This window comes from Mauremys reevesii, linkage group 9, assembly GCF_016161935.1.
Source record: "Mauremys reevesii isolate NIE-2019 linkage group 9, ASM1616193v1, whole genome shotgun sequence".
Classification (NCBI taxonomy): Eukaryota; Metazoa; Chordata; order Testudines; family Geoemydidae; genus Mauremys; species Mauremys reevesii.
The window spans coordinates 26,685,516-26,707,065 of NC_052631.1; the positions used below are offsets into that span (position 1 = coordinate 26,685,516).

At 41.9% G+C, this 21,550-nt stretch overlaps 1 protein-coding gene across 1 annotated transcript; it reads left to right on the plus strand.

Moving 5' to 3' along the window:
* The first annotated feature begins 2,265 nt into the window (after positions 1-2,265).
* On the plus strand, positions 2,266-19,568 carry SIAH2 (siah E3 ubiquitin protein ligase 2). Its single transcript, XM_039489744.1, has 2 exons — positions 2,266-3,411; positions 18,056-19,568. The coding sequence occupies exons 1-2, from the start codon at positions 3,001-3,003 to the stop codon at positions 18,611-18,613; spliced, it is 969 nt and encodes a 322-aa protein (XP_039345678.1). The 5' UTR covers positions 2,266-3,000; the 3' UTR covers positions 18,614-19,568.
* The last annotated feature ends 1,982 nt before the right edge of the window (positions 19,569-21,550 follow it).

The window sequence follows — 21,550 nt, forward strand, 5'->3', positions numbered from 1 at the left end:
TCCTCTATTTCACTCAGATTTTAAAGAGGCACTGTAAGATTATTTTTCCCCACAACCAACATTTCCTCACTTCTGTAATATTATTAAAACGGAAGGAATTTTGAAAATATCAAATTTGATTTTCTAACTTCACTCAGTGTGGACAATGAAAACAACCAAATCAGGTCCACTTTCTGATTCTCTTGCACTATAGGAAAATATTAAACGTAAAGCAAAACAACAAAACATTGCACCACCACAAAACTCTGTTTTGTCATTAGTTCTTTTTAGATTTCATGAAAATAGGTTCCAATCCTGAAAACACTAATGTAAATAAACAATCCTGTTTATATTTACACATGAGTAATCCCATTGAAATTTGGGTTACAGCCTCATTTAATGTATTTTTAATTTATTCATACATGTTGGCAGTTTTTGCTGCATCCACTCCTGAGAATGGATTTCATACAAACAATTTAATTTCAAGCACCAAAATCACAGAGATAACAGTAACAAGCTGCCTACTATATTCTTCTACTGGTGTCACAAGGTGTTGCATGCTACAGTCAATACTATACAGCATTTTTCATTCTGGTATGCAGATGATAGAAGTCTATTCTTTTTCTATCCTTCCAGGAACTGCAGCTATTGACTTCTAGAACTGGACTATAACAGACTTGTTCATTATCAGCTGATGCATTACATGGTTAATCAGAATATATAATAGAAGGATTTTAAAGTAGCTTTTGCTGAATTGTGGCTTAGAGAACCAATTGATGTAGCTGCAATGGCTAAATGGATACAGGAGGAAATGCAGGAGTTTGCAGCTCTCAAAATAATGGGATCAGAGCCTTAGCTTGTAGACAGGGAAATCTTGAGACAATCCAAAAACATCAGCAAAAGTCAATTTCTAATAAGCACCAAAGATGCATTTCATCCTTTTTAGCATTACCATGGCTAAGTGCTTTTAGGTCTTTACCCAGAGTTCCAGGGTAACAATAGTCCATAGCCCAGGGAATACTTAAGAGTCACTCTCTTTTAGGCAAGTAAGATCCTTTGATCCCATTTTAATGAGAGGAGATATGTTCTGAAAGGATGCTGTGTAAACAAGATGCAATCAAATAAAATATGGGTAATTTCATTAGGCAGTCTTCTTTAATGCAGATTCAGTAATGTCAGAGTCAATTGGTTTTATGTTCACTGGTTGAACAGAACAAGCAATCTTCCAGCATTTACCTCACCACTGGATAATACTTAATTACACTTGCTTTGGCCCTGGTCCTGCAAACTCTTGGGCATGTGCATAACTTTAGTCAAGTGATTAGTATCAAAATTATGTATATATGTTAGTGTTTGCAAAACAAGGGTTTCTAACTTTCACATCCCTGATGTTAACGGCAGAAAATATTGAAAAAGCACTCTGAATTTTACATTATCTTAAAATCTGCCAAAGGAATTTTTGAAGTGATTATGCCATGTGTTCATGTAAAGTTATAATATATGGTGTGACTGCTATTCATAAAAGACTTGTGTAACATGATTTGAGATTAACTTAAATTTTAAGTGTGTTAAATGTACCAGGGTGCATAGCACCAATAGCCCATTATGCGGGAGGATGCCTTTACTCTTATTTGCCCTCTCACTCTCTCTCTCTCTCTCTCTCACACACACACACACATTTGCAATTCCAGAATCATAGAACCATAGGTTAGAAGGGACTGCAAGGGTCATCCAGTCTAGCCCCGCCCTTGCCAAGATGCAGGATTTGTCGTGTCTAAAGCCACATGCCACACACACGGCCGTCATCTACGAGCGAAGGGAATGCAAGGGAAACATTAGCCTCCGCCCCCACCTACGTATGCAGTGTGCACTCCAGCAAAGCAGTAAGACGTGGCTTTTACATCAAGCCGGCCAGCTGGTGAGTCACACATGAGTGGATCTGTTGAACTGCAACCACATTTCACCTAAAAATGAATTCGGTCTCCCACAACGTGTGCTCCTTATCAGGATCAGTCTCTCTCTCACGCACATAGTGCACGTGTGTCCAATCAGCAACATACATGTTTCAACGCAAAACATGGGTGGGTGACATCATTAAAAATATGCCGTTGGACTAAATGCGTCCCACAGCATGAACGAGATTCCGAAGAGACGGAGACTCGTCACAAAGAAGCCCTTATGCGGCAGGCGCTCTGGTGTATCCTTACTCCCACGGCCACGGGACATTTTTTAGACTAACTACCATAACCGCGCGGTGCAAAAACACTAGCTCCGCCTGCCACCGGGTATCGCAGTTAGCCACCCTACCCATGAACATCACCCGCGTGGCAGCCCCTCCACCACCCTTTAGTCCTGCAAAGTGCTACAGTGATGGCTGCATAGTAGATCACAGGTGAAAAACTCGGTGCCTGCTGGTGCTTTCTGTGCCGTCTCCCCCACTGGATTGCGCCAGCCATGTTAGCAGCCACGCAGCCCCATGGAGAAAGGCAGAGGCGGCCCTCACCCCACCACCCCCGGGCGGTGGAAGGGGGCCGTACACGTCAGACACGCCAGTGTGGGCCTGCCTCCCCCGCTGGAGTGTCAGCAAACGCCTTCCTCTTCTGCTCGTGCAGCTCCTGCCCCATTTCCTCGCCCACCCCCGGCTCGCCTCTTCCTTCGCCGCCGCGCCGGGCTGGTCCGAGCGCACGGCAGCCTGGGCATGCGGCTGGGGCATGCTCAGTAAGAGCCAGGCGCTGGGAGCGGGCTGGGGCGCGACACCCTCTTCCTGCCTCTCTCGCTTGCGTCAGCTCAAGGTTGCAGACGCCGGGCTGAGGAGCGCGCGTGGCCCCGCTCGGGCTGGTGGCCGAAGCTCCCCTCGGAACGCTGGGACACTTTGGAACGTCCGCGGCGTCCAATCGGCTGCTGGCGGCGGCCCGCTCCCGAGAGCGGCCCCGGAGCCGGTTTGTTGCGCGCGCGGGTCCCGCCGGGTTTCGGCGCGTGGCCACCCAGGTGCCCGCAGTTCGATGGTTGGTTCGGACCGCGATGAGCCGCCCGTCCTCCGCCGGCCCCGGTGCTAACAAACCCTGCGGCAAGCAGCAGCACGCGCCGTCCCCCGCTGCTGCCCCCGCTGCCGCCGCCACCATCTCGGCTGCCGGCCCCGGCTCCTCCGCGCTACCCGCCGCGGCCGCTGTGATCTCAGGCCCGGGAGGAGGCGGCGGCGGCGGCGGCGGGCCGGTCTCGCCTCAGCACCACGAGCTGACCTCGCTGTTCGAGTGCCCCGTCTGCTTCGACTATGTGCTGCCCCCGATCCTGCAGTGCCAGGCCGGGCATCTGGTGTGCAATCAATGCCGGCAGAAACTGAGCTGCTGCCCCACGTGCAGGGGATCCCTGACCCCAAGCATCAGGAACCTGGCCATGGAGAAAGTGGCCTCGGCTGTCCTCTTCCCCTGCAAGGTAAGAGCATCCTCCACGCCCCTTTCCTGCTCTGGCCGACACGGTCCCAGGGGGGACTGGATGGAGCTAAACTCCTTGCGCCTCTCTTCATCCCCGGACCGGGATGCTGCTGTCACTTCTGTAGAGCGACAAAGCAAAGGCTCCTCCAAGAGCGGCCAGTAGGGAGCCCTGTCCCCCGGGTCACTAAGAAGGGGACCTGTCCTCTCAACTCCCCAGATGTCAGAATTCTGCAGAGAGGCGAGATCGTGAAAGTTTCGCTTCTCCTTTCCAGGTTCCAGTCAACAGGAACATTCTGCACCTCCCCGCCATACCGGAGGGAGGTTCCTGTCCTCGTTATTTATATAGCTATTAAACAAATCCCTGCCCCCTTTCCCAGCAGAAGCAGGAGAAGCTTCCCACATTAGTATGAGCCCGAGGAACCCCAGTAATAGCCTATCACCCTATTCCAGCAGAAACACAGGGGGGCTTCCATTCCCAGCTCTGTCAATAGACATATGGCCTCGTGCTAGGAGCACAGTCCCTTTCAGGAGAAGGGTGGGGGGAAGATGAGCAATAAGAGTACAGAGAATATATATCCTATTGTTCTTTGTCTTAAAGATACCGACAGCGTGGCTCTTCTGCATACCTGTTTACAAATTAGTGCTGCTGCCTTGCCTTAATCCTGTTTGATAGCCCTGCTGCTGCACAGTGGCATTATGCATAACTACACCATTAAGGCTTAAACAATCAACTACTAAAAATTACATAAGCATCTAATTTTTAAAAGTAATATCTCACACACATAGATTCTTGTGGAGACCTCTTTCACGTTGCAGAGGGTTTAGACCATCCTACTGCATATTCTTCATGCAATATACTGCTTCTTTTGTAGGACAAATGCCCATCTCTAATTAAATCACTGGAAGGAAGTAGGGGGTTAAGGTTTATATAAGTAGGCCTGTGATTTAATTTGGTGACTAAGAGGGACACAATAGATCTTAAAAGTCATGATCACTAAATACATTTTACCTATTTGTTTAGAACACTGTTATAATTCCAAGAGATCAGAGAGAGAAAAAAACCTGTGTCCTCATTTTCAGTTTGCTTACTTTATGCCTATAGACAGCACTTTGGTATTTAATCAGTTTCACATCTTTCCCTGGGCATGGTCCTCTGTAGTTTGGGTGGGTCTCTCTTAGAGTAACAAGGGACAGAAAAATATATTTTAAAAAATAGGTAATGTGATAGACTAAGGGAATCAGGGACAGATGTAGTACCTGAGACTACTGTTCACTCACTTCTGTAATTGATTAGATTTCAAATTGACAGTGTCCTTTTAAATAAAGTGTTTGGGAGAGGGATAGCTCAGTGATTTGGGCATTGGCCTGCTAAACCCAGGGTTATGAGTTCAATCGGGGGCAAAAATCTGTTTGGGGATTGGTCCTGCTTTGAGCAGGGGGTTGGACTAGATGACCTCCAGAGGTCCCTTCCAATCCTGATATTCTAGGATTAACTCCTCCAACCACAATAAGCTCCAAAGAATATTTAGAAAAGTTTCATTTGAATTTAAGAGCTTTGATTTTCTTTGATGTGGCTGTTCATTGAAAGTAGATTGTGTGAAATATATCTTAAAATATTTCCTTATGGAAATAAGCATACAAGGCATATTATACAGATTCTTGCTACACCTAGCAGAAACATTTTTACAAACAATCCCAGATCCTGCAGTTAGGCTGCATGCAAGCTCAGGAGTTCATATTCTCACATCTACTTGAAGAACTGGGGCAACAGGAAATATTACCAAAGGAATAGACCATTTTACTCCATTGTGTTAATCTAGAGACTTGACTGGAGTTGATGCTTATAGTGAATTTTCCTTCTGGTTGGAAAAAGTGACAGCAGGCCATAATGGCTGCTCATTTTCCACCACCTTGTATGTCCTGTGTTCTACAGCTAAGAGTATTTTTGTTCACTCTGATTTTCCAAAGTGAGGCTTGTCTTAAAACTCCAGTTTGTTTTACATATTCCTTTGTAAATATTTATTTTTCTCATGCCCTGCCACTATTTAAGGTTCTGTAGTTTTACAGGGTCACATGACATTATCAGCCAACAGCAGCACTCCAGGAGTGATATTAACCCCAGTTCTTAGTGTCTGTCATCATCTGTTTTTTAAAATATTTTATTGTTTCATGTTCTCTGTGTGTATATATATATATATAGATATATATATCTATATATCTATCTTCCTACTGTATTTTCCACTGCATGCATCCGATGAAGTGGGCTGTAGCCCACAAAAGCTTATGCTCAAATAAATTTGTTAGTCTCTAAGGTGCCACAAGTACTACTGTTCTTTTTGCAGATATAGGCCTTGGCTACACTGGCACTTTACAGCGCTGCAACTTTCTCGCTCAGGGGTGTGAAAAAACACTCCCCTGAGCGCAGCAAGTTACAGCGCTGTAAAGTGCCAGTGTAAACAGTGCCCCAGCGCTGGGAGCACGGTTCCCAGCACTGTAAACTAATCCCCACGGGGAGGTGGAGTACCTGCAGCGCTGGGAGAGCTCTCTCCCAGCACTGGCGCCACGACCACACTCGCACTTCAAAGCGCTGCCGCGGGAGCGCTCCCACGGCAGCGCTGTACAGCTGCAAGTGTAGCCATACCCACAGACTAACAGGGCTGCAACTCTGAACCCTTCCTCTTGGTCATTGTTTCCTAGGTGTCAATGTTCCGGCCCCTGAGGCTTTCCATTGTCTCTTTTGGACTCTGCATTAATAGGCGTTGCTTTCAGCAGGTTCCAACCAGTTCCTCAACAACTCTATTCATTGCAGTCCAGACAGAGAGGCAACACCCACACCTCATGTCCTGTGTGCTGCTCCCAAGAGCAGGCTTAACTCTTTTTCCTCCTCTGGGTAGCAATGCAAAGTACACGTTTCATAAAAATATTACAGAAAATCCCAACTTCCTCACAGCTTCTCTAGCTGGTTAATAGCTTTTTGGAATTGACTGGCAAGACACTGGCCAAGAGAAGGGTCTGACCTGGCCTGAAAGACTTCTCAGCACAAGGCAACAAGGCTGGCCTGAAAGACTTCTCAGCACAAGGCAACTTTTATGCTGTAACAGCTAATGTTCTGGAGATATCCCCTCAATGTTCCCAACCAGGATTTAAGAACACCCTAACAGATTGTGATCATAGAATCCACCTCAGATTTTACACTGAGACCAGTGCATAGGTGGAACAGGAGTTAGTGACTTTCCACCCAGCATTGACTTAACTCCTTTAGTGAAAGAAAACATCAGTAACACTTATTTATGTACCTTGCTATCAAGTCCCAGGTCCTTGTCTAATAGAGCTCTCACTTTTTTGGCGGGTGGGTGGCATACTTTAGATTGGACACATTATGCATTAGAACTTGAGCACAATGAGTAAGAATTCTAGGTAAGAATGGGTGTTACCATACAAACTCTAAGAAGAGTGATCAGTTAAGGTGAGCTATTACCAGCAGAGGAGAGAAAAGCTTTTTAAAAAAAACTTCAAAAACAGACTCCAATGAGAAACGGCTGAATTGGAATTAATTTGCAAAATGGACACCATTCGATTAGGCTTGAATAAAGACTGGGAGTGGATGGGTCAGTACACAAAGTAAAACTATTTCCCCCATGTCATCCCCCCCCCCTTCCTCACACTTTCTTGTCAACTGCTGCACATGGACCATTTTGATTACCACTACAAAAAGTTTTTTTCTCTCCTGCTGGTAATAGCTCACCTTAACTGATCACTCTCGTTAGATAAGTGAATTTACATTAAATTCCATTGCTAGCAAGATCCAGAGACGTGATGGTTTGCAGTTATGGGAGAATTTCCAGGATTTTTCTGAGATTAATCAAAAATAAACAATGGCAGGTTTGTTTGGCAGTTTGTAGGGGTAGATGCTTTGTTGGTTTTCAATTTAAATAATATTTACTGTGAGCTTTTCTTTCTTTCAAGGCCTCCTGAAGTTGTGGGTTTCCGGCTGCTGCTCCATGCAGTGCCCCAGTGTACACTAAGGAGGTGACATAATTCTCACAGTGGAACTCCACTGCTGTACCTGTGAAGAGTCTGGTAATTGCCCTTTGTAGTACAGTGTATGTATGGCTCTGCTAAGTCTCCAGTTCGTATTTGTAAAGCTTTACAAACAGAATATGCACTGTACTAAGAAGAGGGCACTTACCTGACACTCGATAGGCCAGCTACATGCTTCAGCAATGTGGAGCGTCATCCATCACCAGCATTAAACGAATTTCACTGAATTTTTTCTAAAATATTGATTATTGTCGTTCTAGTTTGCAGTAAATTGGATGCAGAATGTCTCTCTTGTTCTTAATATTTGGCATAGTCATCCTGCAGTTATGAAGTTAGAAGTGTTTTGCGAGGTATCTTAATTCTGTTTTTAAAAGAACGATTTAACCATGGGAATGGGGCATCGGTCACATCTCTTCAGCCATTTTTCTGCAGTCCTTGAGAGAGAGGGGGTATGAACAAGCTGTCCTGTCACTAATTATAGTTGACATCTTTAGATTTAATTTGGAACTTCACAGTTTTTCATGTAGGCAGATTAAATATTTAAATCTTACTGCATTTTTAAACTTTTTTTTTTAATTTAGTGAACTGAAGTACATATATTTTCCAGTATAGGTTTTGGAGATGCAATTCTAATTCAATTATTCTTAAAAGTTTAGCTAGAGATCCTTTAAACCTTTACACTTTCATAATGTCTCAAAGTACCTGACAGACAGCTAAGCCTCACAACAATACAATAATGGCTGAAGCCAATAGTGTGTAACACCAAATGGTGTTGATTCACTTCGCTGTTGATGTAACTTCATGACAAGACCTGAGAGAGAATGCTTGATAACAGACGCAGGCAGAACATAATGACCCAGGTTGAAAGAACACTTGTTAAAATCAGTACTCTGATGAAGGGTACCATGGGATATTTATGGTCATTAGAAAAACAAACTGTTGAGCAATAGTCAATATGGTTTCTGTAAAGGGAAATTGTGTCTTACTAATCTATTAGAGTTCTTTGAAGGGGTCAACAAACATGTGGACAAGGGGGATCCAGTGGACATAGTGTACTTAGATTTCCAGAAAGCCTTTGACAAGGTCCCTCGCCAAAGGCTGTTACGTAAATTAAGTTGTCATGGGATAAAAGGGAAGGTCCTTTCATGGATTGAGAACTGGTTAAAAGACAGGGAACAAAGGGTAGGAATTAATGGTAAATTCTCAGAATGGAGAGGGGTAACTAGTGGTGTTCCCCAAGGGTCAGTCCTCGGACCAATCCTATTCAACTTATTCATAAATGATGTGGAGAAAGGGGTAAACAGTGAGGAGGCAATGTTTGCAGACGATACTAAACTGCTCAAGATAGTTAAGACCAAAGCAGACTGTGAAGAACTTCAAAAAGATCTCACAAAACTAAGTGATTGGGCAACAAAATGGCAAATGAAATTTAATGTGGATAAATGTAAAGTAATGCACATTGGAAAAAATAACCCCAATGATACATACAATATGATGGGGGCTAGTTTAGCTGCAACGGGTCAGGAAAAAGATCTTGGCGTCATCGTGGATAGTTCTCTGAAGATGTCCACGCAGTGTGCAGAGGTGGTCAAAAAAGGAAACAGGATGTTAGGAATCATTACAAAGAGGATAGAGAATAAGACTGAGAATATATTATTGCCCTCATATAAATCGATGGTACTCCCACATCTCGAATACTGCATACAGATGTGGTCTCCTCATCTCAAAAAAGATATACTGGCACTAGAAAAGGTTCAGAGAAGGGCAATTAAAATGATTAGGGGCTTGGAGCGGGTCCCATATGAGGAAAGATTAAAGAGGCTAGGACTCTTTGGCTTGGAAAAGAGAAGACTAAGGAGAGGATATGATAGAGGTATATAAAATCATGAGTGATGTGGAGAAAGTGGATAAGGAAAAGTTATTTACTTATTCCCATAATACAAGAACTAGGGGTCACCAAATGAAATTAATATGCAGCAGGTTTAAAACAAATAAAAGGAAGTTCTTCACACAGCTCACAGTCAACTTGTGGAACTCCTTACCTGAGGAGGTTGTGAAGGCCAGGACTATAACAGCATTTAAAAGAAAACTGGATAAATTCATGGTAGTAAAGTCCATAAATGGCTATTAGCCAGGATGGGTAAGGAATGGTGTCTCTAGCCTCTGTTTGTCAGAGGATGGAGATGGATGGCAGGAGAGAGATCACTTGATCATTACCTGTTAGGTTCACTCCCTCTGGGGCACCTGGCATTGGCCACAGTCGGTAGACAGGATACTGGGCTAGATGGACCTTTGCTCTGACCCAGTACGGCCGTTCTTATGTTATTAATCTGTATAACCTCTGAAAGCCTGTCCATAGCTGTATAGTGCCCCGTAACAATCTACAAGATTCATTACTGACTCAGGGGGGAGAATGACACCTCCTGAATGAATCATCTGTGCCACTTACTGCAACATTTTAAGTTCAGTGACAGTCATTGGTTGGGACCCTATTTAGCTTGTGAACTAGATCACAGGACAAGGTGGGATGAGTTTAGGTGTTTTATTGAGTTTTTAAAAACTTAGAAGTTTGTTTCTCTCTGTTCAGTTTTCAAATGAGAATTAATCTCATGATTGTAATAACATGGAATGTAGAACTAAAACACAGCTTTTCTTTTTAAATCCAATATAGGAAGAAGTTCAGAGAGTCAGATGCCTCGCTGTGATGCATTCTTGGCCTAAAAAGAACAAAACATTCCATGCATTCTTTTCAGATATGCTTGCTTGCCCAGTTTTCATTTTTTTAAAGTGTCCTGTCTTAATCTTCTGTGACAGTTAGTATTTCCTAGTTGCCCTTAATGAAATCAATGCATCACTCCCCAAAGCAACTATTCTCATCACAATATTACAGTTCATGTTGTATTGAAACTGACTAGAGGTCTATCTAGGTTGAAAACCTGTCTGACAGTGGCCATTGCCAGGTTGGACTTATGCTTTATTATTATTATTCTATTTAATTTATTTATTGCTGCTTTATGATGATTAAAGGAGGCCTGAAAGGGGGGCATGAATGTAGGTGTTAAATACTGGAAATGTCAAGGCTTGTCTTCTGTTGTTGGAGAGCATCATGGATGACTCAGAAATGGGCACAGAAAGCTTTCTGAGACCATAACTGAAAGTATGATTCTCCTCCTCTTCCCCCCCCCCCGGTTCAAAAACACTTACATGTCTCCTAGCCTCACTGCTAGTGGTAGGAAATACTGATAAGCGATTACAAAATCTTGATGAAAACAGCTCCCTCTACTCAGGCTTTCCTTTAATCAAGCTATTTTCTCTATTTTATAGTGATATTTTTAGCAAAGCAAATACATTTAACCAGTTTACTTTACAGGATAAAACAAAAGATGGGCTTGTTGATTCTTTAACCAAGTTCTTTTCTCTCCTGTTCTTTAAATAAAAAGGTGTAACCAATAAAACCTAACAAGATTTTAAACAGTCTGAATAAAAAGCACCTCATCTCTTTCTGCGTCAAGTTTCTCCTCTTTGGTATATCTGTTATTAACCTATCAGTTCCCCAGTTGGCCAAAAGTTCCCAGCACAGACAAACCCTGACTGACTCATGTAAATAAAACCAAGCAGAATTTTTTTTGCACCTTCTTTAAACATCGTAAAGAAGCAAGAAAATGTACACACACACCCTTCCCCACCCCACTCCCTTTTGCAGCTCAGGTATCTTGCTTTGGATAGGGTCATTGGAAACATTAAGTACATGGACTTTAATAGTTCAACTGAAAAAAAGAAGAAAAAAAAGGAAAAAAAGCTTCCCTGCAAACTACTACTAATTGTGAGGCAGAGACAATATAAAATAAGGAGTGGAAGGAAACAAGTAGAAATCATCTTACTCTCTGTTGAGCACTTATATCCTTCGCCTCTTCTCTAGAATTGTCTCCGACTTTCACTTTGGTCTATTTCTGGGCAAATGAGTCCCAGCAGATCCACTGTTGATCTTCAGTGCAGATGCAAGGCAATTCAATTCACAGGAAGTTTCAACCTAATAGTTTAAGTGCTGTGTCAGTATAAATTTGGGAAGGACACCAGCTATAGTGATTTGAGTCCACATATTCTGTAAAGTGTTTCAATCCTTCCTTGAAACATATGTGGATGTGTAGAGAGCACAAAGTTAATTACAAAGCTTAACTTTGCATTTTGGAGCCTTTACTTCTGTTGCAGTTGGGAGAATTTTGGAAAAATGGTTTCCTCAATATTACCTTTGCAATTAACTTATCTTGCTTGGTATGTTCTGACCTGCAGAGCTGCTCTGATACCATTAACACTGACTGAGAAAAGGGGAGGGATGTAGCTTAGATTGGAAGATGAAATAATTGAGGCGGGGAAAAGGCATGGGGACTGGAACGGTCAGAGACTTACTTGGTGATGGGATTTGGAGCTTTTCATCTCTGGCTTATGAGTTCAAATGTAGTCTGAGTGACTGAAAGCTGTTAAAGCTGATAGTTCAGTGGGAAATAGGCTGGGACCTGATCCTGCATTTCTTTATGCATCCAAATCTCCCGCAGGACGCCTGCAGGAAACATAGAATTGGGTCACTGCCATATATATGCACCAGTTAGTACTGGGTCTGAAGAGCATGCCAGAGGTGGATACGAAAGATGGAGTGGCAAGTAACTACTCCTCCATCTTTCCTAACTGTTGGAGAATGGGGAGAGTGGTGGGGTTTACCCAGGCTGATGTTTCTGCTCTTTGCATAGGAGCTCCATCCTTTGCCCCAGCCTCTGGCTGTTAGGAATCTGCTAAACTGGAAATCCTACTTCCTACTAGCTGTTGGAAAGTAGAAGGAGATTTCTGCCTCTCACTGATGGAAAAGGGGTGGAAATAGTAAGAATATCTCCTACTGTCTACTCCTCTCTCAACCTCTCTTTGTATGTGGGAGAGGGGGTGTCTTTCTTCACCATGAGTAATTTCTGTTCTGCTGCACATACTTCTCCCAAAGAGCAAGAAAGTGAAATTAACCAGGGTATTTTCCACTGGCATTTGTCTTCCATGCTTAGAAAGCATCTATTTATTGTTTATACAGTGCCCCAAAGTGTACAATAGAGAAAACCAAGGTTTATAGGAATAGGGTCATGTGGTTTCTCAGTTATGGCCTGTGCCCATCTGGATGGGTTACAAAGGCTTTTTGAAAATATATATAGCATTATATAATTATCTACTTGCTTCTTATGGACATTATGAAAGAAGTGAGTCTTACAGGACTTAACAGTGTTAAGTCACTGAAATTTTAAAATACTTACAGAATGCTCTAGGCACGCTTTTCAAAACTTGAAAAGCACATCATCCTCTGAGTCAAAATCCTTGTTAAAGACATACGAAAATATCATCTTGCTATCTTTCCTCTCAAATAAATATGGAATTGAAATGGTTAGCTGTAGAAAAGTGCTGTTTAGTCAGCAAGGATTTTTTTTTATATGGATTTAGCTTCTCTTGTGGTCTCAGGTGACTTTGTAATGATGCTGTAGATTGGAGAAAATAAACCTTGTGAACTCACAGCTGTATGAATGGCTATTAAAATCTAATTAATTATACAGTACTTGTGTGAGATTGCAGTAGTTCAGTTGCTTAGGAAGCTGAAACTTGGCAATGTGGCCTAGCTAACTGAGCAGTGCAATGTGCCTTTTTAGATGAACTACTTATTAAAAAATGTGCAGTGAAATAGAGTTTTAAATGCTGCTGTTTACTTTGAGCTATAAAACCGCAGTGGCTTCATATAATTACACATCAACCAATATTTGTGTCTTCTACAATTTTTAGCATTACCTTTCATGATAGTATTTCACAAAGTACTTCGTGCCTGAGTGATCATTGCTATGGCCATAGAAATGACATGACCCTGTGCAGAACTGCACTCCCGATTAGTATTAAAACTCGTGCTACTTCCTGCTTGCGTTTTAGTTTGATAGAATTTGCTTCAGATTTACACAGCCACAAACTTAGTCCCCTTGTATTAGCTTTGAGGACTCCACTGGGGGAAATGTCTTGTATACCTTTGTAGCAAACTTGCTAATGGGCAACTACATGGAATGGGCCCAGTTACATTTAATACGAATATATATTTGAAAACATTTTAGGATTTCCCCCATTGCTACATGAATGGGTTCTTAGTGATTAGGGTGACCAGATGTCTCGATTTTATAGGGACAGTCCCAATTTTGGGGTCTTTTTCTTATATAGGCTCCTATTACCTCCCACCCTCATCCCAATTTTTCACGTTTGCTGTCTGGTCACCCTATTAGTGATATGAGTAATTTGATTTAAGACTACATTTTGTAAATTAGGAAGGAAATAATCAGATTTCTGTATTTTTCGTTATTGCATATATTCCAGGAGTCTCAGGGACGTAAGTGGCTTGATTTTTTTCAGGGATTTTAAACCCACATTTCCTGACATCACTGGGATCGGTGGTGCTCGGCACTTTATGAATTTAGACCACAGGTACATTAGATATAGACATGTTGTTTCAAGAAATATGCCAGTTGCAGATCTTGCCTTCCAGCTAACTCTATCAGATAATCAGATGCTTCTAAGCCCTCTAAAGACAAGTGTACTCATTACAATAAAACCTAATAAACTCACAGTATTGTGTAATTAACTTTTGACTTGAGAAAAAATTTGAATTTCCCTTTGTGCTTCATGGTTACCTCGCAACTTTATCAGAAGTTTACATAAACAAGGCAAACTAAGTCTGACTGTTAACATACATAGAAAAATTAATCTTTCGTTGGTAGACAAATATGCAACCCTTAATTTTAATTGTCCATACACAAATAAACACATCAGATAGGGAGGTAGAATGACAGCTTTCCTAGTCAGGTAAATATACCAGTTGTTTAGCATTTCATATTTATGTGATGAATATTTACTCTCTACCCGGTGATCTAGCACAGATTCTGTGTCCCGTGACTTCAGACTTTATTTTAAATCTTTCAAAACTAGAAAGGTAAAACAAGCATTCTCTTATTCTCAAGTGCATGGTTGGCTGGTTCTTGCTCACATGCTCAGGGTCCAGGGGCGGCTCCAGGCCCCAGCATGCCAAGTGCATGCTTGGGGCGGCATGCCGCGGGGGCGCTCTGCCAGCCGCCGGGAGGGCAGCAGGCAGGCAGCCTTCGGCAGCATGCCTGCGGAGGGTCCGCTGGTCCACCAGAGCTGTGGGTCCGGCGACTGTCAGAGCGCCCCCCGCGGCATGCCGCCGTGCTTGGGGCGGCGAAATATCTAGAGCCACCCCTGTCAGGGTCTAACTGATAAGCATATGTGGGTGAGGTCAGACAGCAATTTCTACCAGGTGAGATTGGCAGTGACCTTAGGGATGGCGGGCGGGTTGGGGTTGCCTTCCACTGCAGCATGTGGGTATGGGGCACTTGCCAGGATTATCTCAATCATTTTACTGCCATTGTAGGCGTCTCAGGCAATAGTGCGTGTCAGTCCCTTCTATTTTTCTCACTGTGCTGCATAGTACTTTAGTGTCCTGGGGGCTGCAATACTTAGGTCTAATTTCAGTTGTTCAGGTAGCGTGTGGGTGCGGGGTGATGTTGGTGGCCTATGATATAGATGACTTGGTGGTCCCTTCTGTCCTTACGCTTTATGATTCTGATTAGAATTACTTATTACGTTTGTCCAAGATCTAACAAGAGTAACATCAGCTGATACTTTCTAATTTTGAGGCACAACAGGTTCTTTTAAGGCTTGCAGGACACAAGGCTGTGAAAGAAGTAGATGATGATTTGACATTTTTATTAATAGTTCCAATTCTGCTTTCATTCCCTATCTTTTCCTGATGGATGTTTATTTTCCCAGTATTTACCCTGCTGATATTTTATTGTTCTCATGTTTTGTTTTTTAAATGTGTAGTGAAGCCCCTCTGCATTGTTTGCACAGTGCTGAATCGACATTGATTGTTCTGAATGAAGTTACTCGGTCGGTTTTACATAAACTAGGCAGAGGCCAAACAATTTTAAGAGTAGCAGAAAATGCAGCTTTGCTGGAGAAGCAGAGGTTTGCTAAGGGTGCTGTAGAACTAGCTGCTTCTAACCTAAGAAGCCTGCTAACAAATGGAAGGTACTGGAGCATACAGGAGACTTGGGATTCAGGGCGGTGACACCCTATTTAACAGGCTTTACTCACCTATGGTGAGAAAAGTATCGTTGTGGGTTGGACACTGAAATCTATGTTTAACTGAATGCTTCACGTGGCAGGGATGAGGTCGGAAGCTAAAGCAGCACTCTCACATACCATATAATTTTGGGCAAGGCTTATCCACATCACTAGAGCTCACACTTTTCAAATACTGAACATTCATCAGGAAACTCCTATTTAACCCTTTGGGGGACTGTCCTTAAATGACAAGTAAGAGTGTTATGCCACGAGAGCAGCTTTCCAGCAACAAAGCGCAGTGTTTGGGGGCTGTTCAAAGTTGTTTTTTAAAAAACATGGTAAGTGATAGGCTATGTTTTTTTTTAAAAAATGTAAAGTACTTACAGTGATGGTTCTTCTAACAAAATCACTGCCCCTTCACTGGTCTCTCTCTAAAATAGTGCCTTGAATACAAATATAACTGAACTTCAGTTCTCTCTTGCATTCTGTTTTGTTTTAACTTCCAAACAAGTGTGTCACTATCATAAAGACTTATTTGCACCATGAGCCGCAATCAGGCTAAAATTTTTTCCTGGGAAGAATGCTTAGGCTAAAGACTGACTTGTTTCATATCTGCCTGCACCTAACGCTGTGTGTCTGGAACAATCTGCTGTTTTATGCATGCGTGCGCAAACAGCAGTGCAGCAATCCTGACAAATGGCAGCATTTGGCCTCAATTGTGGCTGCGCCCTTTGACGCAAGGACCCCTTCTTTCTGCTGTCACTGTGGTGGAGCAGAACTCATGGCTTGTCTGCTTACTGGGCACACCTAAACAAATCTCTTAGCAGAGGATTAAACAGTGGGGGGAGGGGCGGATACAGTAAATGCAGAGCTTCGTTAACTCTTTAGTGTCATCTGAAACAGAAGTCTGTATTCTGGTGTTCTTCCACTATACATGTTAGCAGCATGACAGGTATAATAATGAGATGACATTGAATCGAAGCCCTTGTTTCTCAGGCATTTAACCCTCGGAACTGAAATTCCTTTTGCGTGTTCTGACTCAGAAATAGCTGTTTATTTTTTAAACATTTGGAAAAACTGCATTTAACCTTGATTTTTTTTTAAACTGGTCAGATAATTATTAAGAAACAACCCGTTTTTACTTGTTCATATCACCAGAAACTCTTTCCAGACGTGTTGGTATTTTTGTATTTGGTATTTAATTCAGTTGCTAGATCATTAGTTTGCCATTCTTACACCTAAAGCTTAGTCCTCTGTCCCATTCCTTGGGAAAGAGAAAGACTTTTCTTTTTTTTTGCTTCATTTTGGAATCACCTCTTAACTCCAATGATCAGGAAACATTTTGGATAAAGGGTATTGTGGTAAATATTCAACTCACCTGTCCTGTTAGCATGTAAGATCTTCCAATCAACATCGAAGGTCCTCCATCAAATTTTGACATTCCTGATCCTGTTCACTTAAATAAAAATGTCCTTTGGGGCCTTCTTTGTATAACATATAAACAAAGGGTGCAAACCCAATTTAAAAAACAAAACAAACTTTTGCAGGTCAACATTAACCTTGTTCACTGTGAATGTTGCTGCTTTTACAGATCCAGACTAACACGGCTACCCCTCTGATACTGGGAATAAAATGATTGTAAATAAATCAGTGCATGAAAAAGATAAGGGATGAGGTTGAGAAAAGAAGTTTGCCTCCCCTGTTATGCTCCTACTTTGTTATTCATTAGCCAGGTGGAGAGTGAAAACTCTTGCTTAATCCATTTTCTTTTGAATTATAGATGTATATATTGTGGAGGGCTTATGGCTGTCAGTGTAGAAGGTGTTCTGGCTTGTCTCACATCTGTGACAATGGTGATATTCAGGTTCTTGGCTGAAGGGGAAAAGCTTTCCCATTAAGGGACTGTTGCTGTGTAAGCGTGAAGAAATATGTGCTTTGTTTAAGGAATGTTGAATTTGCTATAAGTATGTAAAGGTGCATTTTCTGGTTTAAAACAAATAAAAACATGCCCTTACCTGTATGGCTCAGGGACTATTAAAACAGAGAGCTTTAAACAAAAATCTCACTTCTTAGGCTTTCACCTTACTTGTATGGTGAAAATAGTCAGTTTCACTCTCTTTGATTCTCATGCAGTGGTAGAGTGAGACTGCAAACATTTAAATTAAAATACAAACTTTCATTGAATGGGACACAAATACTAGTAATGCTGCACTTTCTAAGAGTGTGTTCTAATAGAATATTCGTGTTTATCAATTCCCATTTAAAAGTATATGAAGCAGGAATCCATTTGGGGATAAAATAAAGCTCAGCTCTAAATCCAGAGCATTTAAAAATATATAATGTAAAATTTAGAATGAAATGAGGGCTCTTACTGATGCTGCATTTTGCAGTTCACAGTTGGGAACTTTAGAACATTAAATCTGGATGTATATCTTGATGGCCTGTGTTTTGTCTCCTTCCAGTATGCCACTACAGGCTGTTCCCTGACACTCCACCATACAGAAAAGCCGGAGCATGAAGACATCTGTGAATACCGTCCCTACTCCTGTCCATGTCCTGGTGCCTCCTGTAAATGGCAGGGCTCTTTGGAAGCCGTGATGTCCCACCTCATGCACGCCCACAAAAGCATTACCACCCTTCAGGGAGAAGACATAGTCTTTCTCGCCACGGACATTAACCTGCCAGGAGCTGTTGACTGGGTCATGATGCAGTCTTGCTTTGGTCACCATTTCATGCTGGTGTTGGAGAAACAGGAGAAGTATGAGGGTCACCAGCAGTTTTTTGCTATTGTGTTGCTCATTGGCACTCGCAAACAAGCAGAGAACTTTGCATACCGACTGGAGCTGAATGGTAACCGGCGCAGGCTGACCTGGGAGGCAACGCCCCGCTCCATTCACGATGGGGTGGCTGCTGCCATCATGAACAGTGACTGTCTAGTTTTCGATACAGCTATAGCACATCTTTTTGCAGACAATGGAAACCTTGGCATCAATGTGACTATTTCTACGTGTTGTCCGTGATTATATGTGTCGTTAGTGAAACCGAGGGTTGTCTGGGCATAGTGCTTTACATTCTTAAGGGTTTTTTAAAATGATACTCAACTATGTCTTCATATATATCTCTTAGGATTCCTAATTTAGCCAACATTTTGTAACAACTTTCTCTTTGGGTTTTAAGTCATGGCTAACCAGACAAGATGAGCGAGTGTCCTATCAATTATCCGAACAGGAAAAGGGTTTTTTTAGAATTCTTGGATGCTTTTTGAAGATTTTTTTACCACTTTTTAAAAACAACAGAGCTTCCATTAGACATATGTCTTTAATAGACTTGAGAGTCTATTTTTCTCTTTGAAGTGCACCCAAAGCTCCCCTCAAGAGGAGTTATCCAAGGAGAAAACAGGCACCTCTTGACTTACTCCCCTGCTGGGCTTTTAAAAAGAGAATAAACAAATAGCTTCAAGTGTGGTACCCATGAGAGGTTATTGTGACTCAGAGAGGAACAAAAGGTACTTTGGTATAGGTTCCCTTGCTGCTCTGATTCCCTCTTCTTTATTTAAAAAAAAAGAAAGAAAAAGAAAGAAAGAAAAGAAAAAAAAAACAAACAGTTGTGTTGGCTCACTTGCTGTGTCTTTAAAAAATGAACCAGGCCTGATCCTGCAAAGTGTTGAGCATCTTCTGCTCCCATTCACTTTGTTTAAAGTTCAGTATGCCTGGAACATTTTACAAGGACCCTGGATCATGTGCTAGTAAAGCAAGAGGCGCATATCTAATAGTTCTCAAACAGCTAGGAGTTGATCATATAGCGGTGCATTCAGGTTGTTTACATGTGGCTTCCCCTGGAGACATACTTGATTATTGATATTGTCAGAGATTGATTAGAATAATACAGTGAAAGCTTTATGGCCAGTGTCATGTCATTTGCTATTTAAGTTTTTGTTGCCATATTTACTTTAGTTTTTTAATAAATATTTTGCAAAAACAACATTGTGTGGCATGTTTAATTGATGGAGGTGCCCACATATCATGAACGTTTAATTATGTGAATTTATGATGGCAGCTGTTGTTTTCAAGATGTTTTACTCTCTGTACATGTAAATTTTCCCTTGTGCTACTGTGAATTGAAACCACATTCTCGCTCTTAACTGTCATTTACATCAACTTTTAATCTGAATCAAATCAAAGGAAAGGATACCACATTATGGCCTGATTCTGTAAGCTCTCCACACACAGAACTTCCATAGACATCAGTGAGAGTTCCACAGGATTGGGACTACAGTTTTATTATCCAGTTAGGCTATATAGAGAAAAAACAGAATATAAGCAGATTTAGATCTTTACACATGCTGCTTCTTCCTCCAAAAAGGGTCTGAGATCTAGCACATCACCTTCTTAGAGAATAGTAGAAATCTGGCTTCCCTCTAATAGCGTAGCTGTGTCTGTGACCATATAGAACAATACTCTGTGCTCCAAAATGGAAGAAAAATCTGATATTCCAGGCCAAATGTTTCCTTCCTTTCGGTGATCTAGTTCATATGGGGAGGGAGGCTCCTGTACAATTTCTTGAGAATGCAAGATTGTTTTCCCAAATACTTGCCCACGTTATAATCTACCAGAACCAATAGTAGGAAATAGATTAGTTTGTTTTGTGGTTGAGGGTTTGTGAGATCATGCAAAGAACTCCCTGGAACTATTATCTAATGACGCACTATAGTTCAAGATCCCATTGGTGGAGCTCACACTAGCATAACTCCAATGACTTCCACTGAGTGAACTCCTGATTTACACTGGTGTCGCAAGACCAGACTTAGGCTTTGGGTCTTCAGAAGGTAATGCCTATGCTCTACATAGGACCAGTTAATCAAGAATTGTCAAGAGCACTTCACATTCCAATAGCCTAGCAATGCTTACAATGAAAAATGACAAGTTTTTCCAATTTTGCTGCAGAAGGCCATTCATTTAAGCATGACAGAATCATAACAATGATTTAAACAGAAGTAAAATGGAAAGTGAAAACGGAAGTCCTGGTTCGTAACAGTAGTCATGAATCCAGATTACATTTCCCTAACACTGTAAGTCACACTGCACAATTCATGTAAGATGATTTAACACCTATGAAGGAGAAATGACGGTTCACTGGAATTAAGTTGTTATTAAGACTTGGTATACAATTTACTCACATAGTTAAGACCTGAGACAACATTTAGTTCTTGTTAAATTAGTTGGGGGTGGGGGGTCCTTTCACTCTGGATTTCACAGTGCCTGGTTTTGCTGTATCTATTGCTTTGAATACAGAATATGTAGCCTCTACTGCCAAGAAGTTAGAAGTGTAATCCATTTAGACAATAAACTCAGGTAGTTGATACTTGATCCAAAAATCAGATTAACTTCTTAAGGAAGCAAACCTGAAACATACTCTTGGAGACGGTTTTACCAGCGTGACTCTCTGATGGCTATAGCTCAGGGTTACAAAAATAACACACTAGCCATGCAGTAGTGCATCAAGGAAAAAGAAAGTAGCACAGATGCAAGGTCATGTCCTGTTCTGGAGTATATTGGATAACCCCACAGAAGCCAAGTGAACCTTTTATTAAAGAAGTGACCAATAAGAAGAGAAGCCCTGTAGTATGGAATTGGAAACAAGTCCTAGAATCGCATCTTAGGGACGTCTCTGATCATACTTCTTGTCTATCCAGCATTTTGACAACTTGCAGAGAAATACTTTACAGACCAACAAAACTGGTCACACTTGCTTCTCTGCTATGGCATATTCTTAGAGTTAGTTAATTCCAGCAACAGAAGAGAATACTGGTAACAGAGTATTTATCTGCTTATGAAGTGTTTTTGTTTGTTTGTTTGTTTTGTTAGTTTCTTAACCTTTATCCTGCTGGCAACTCCCCCTGAAATGGAATTATTTCAGGGTTTCTCAAACAGGGGTCGCCGCTTCTGTAGGAAAAGCCC

What these genes read in the sequence shown, in the direction of transcription:
- SIAH2 (XM_039489744.1), top strand. Translation starts at nt 3,001, where the DNA reads ATGAGCCGCCCGTCCTCCGCCGGCCCCGGTGCTAACAAACCCTGCGGC. An exon ending in CTGTCCTCTTCCCCTGCAAG is followed by an intron (nt 3,412 to 18,055) that starts GTAAGAGCATCC and finishes GTCTCCTTCCAG; the next exon opens with TATGCCACTACAGGCTGTTC.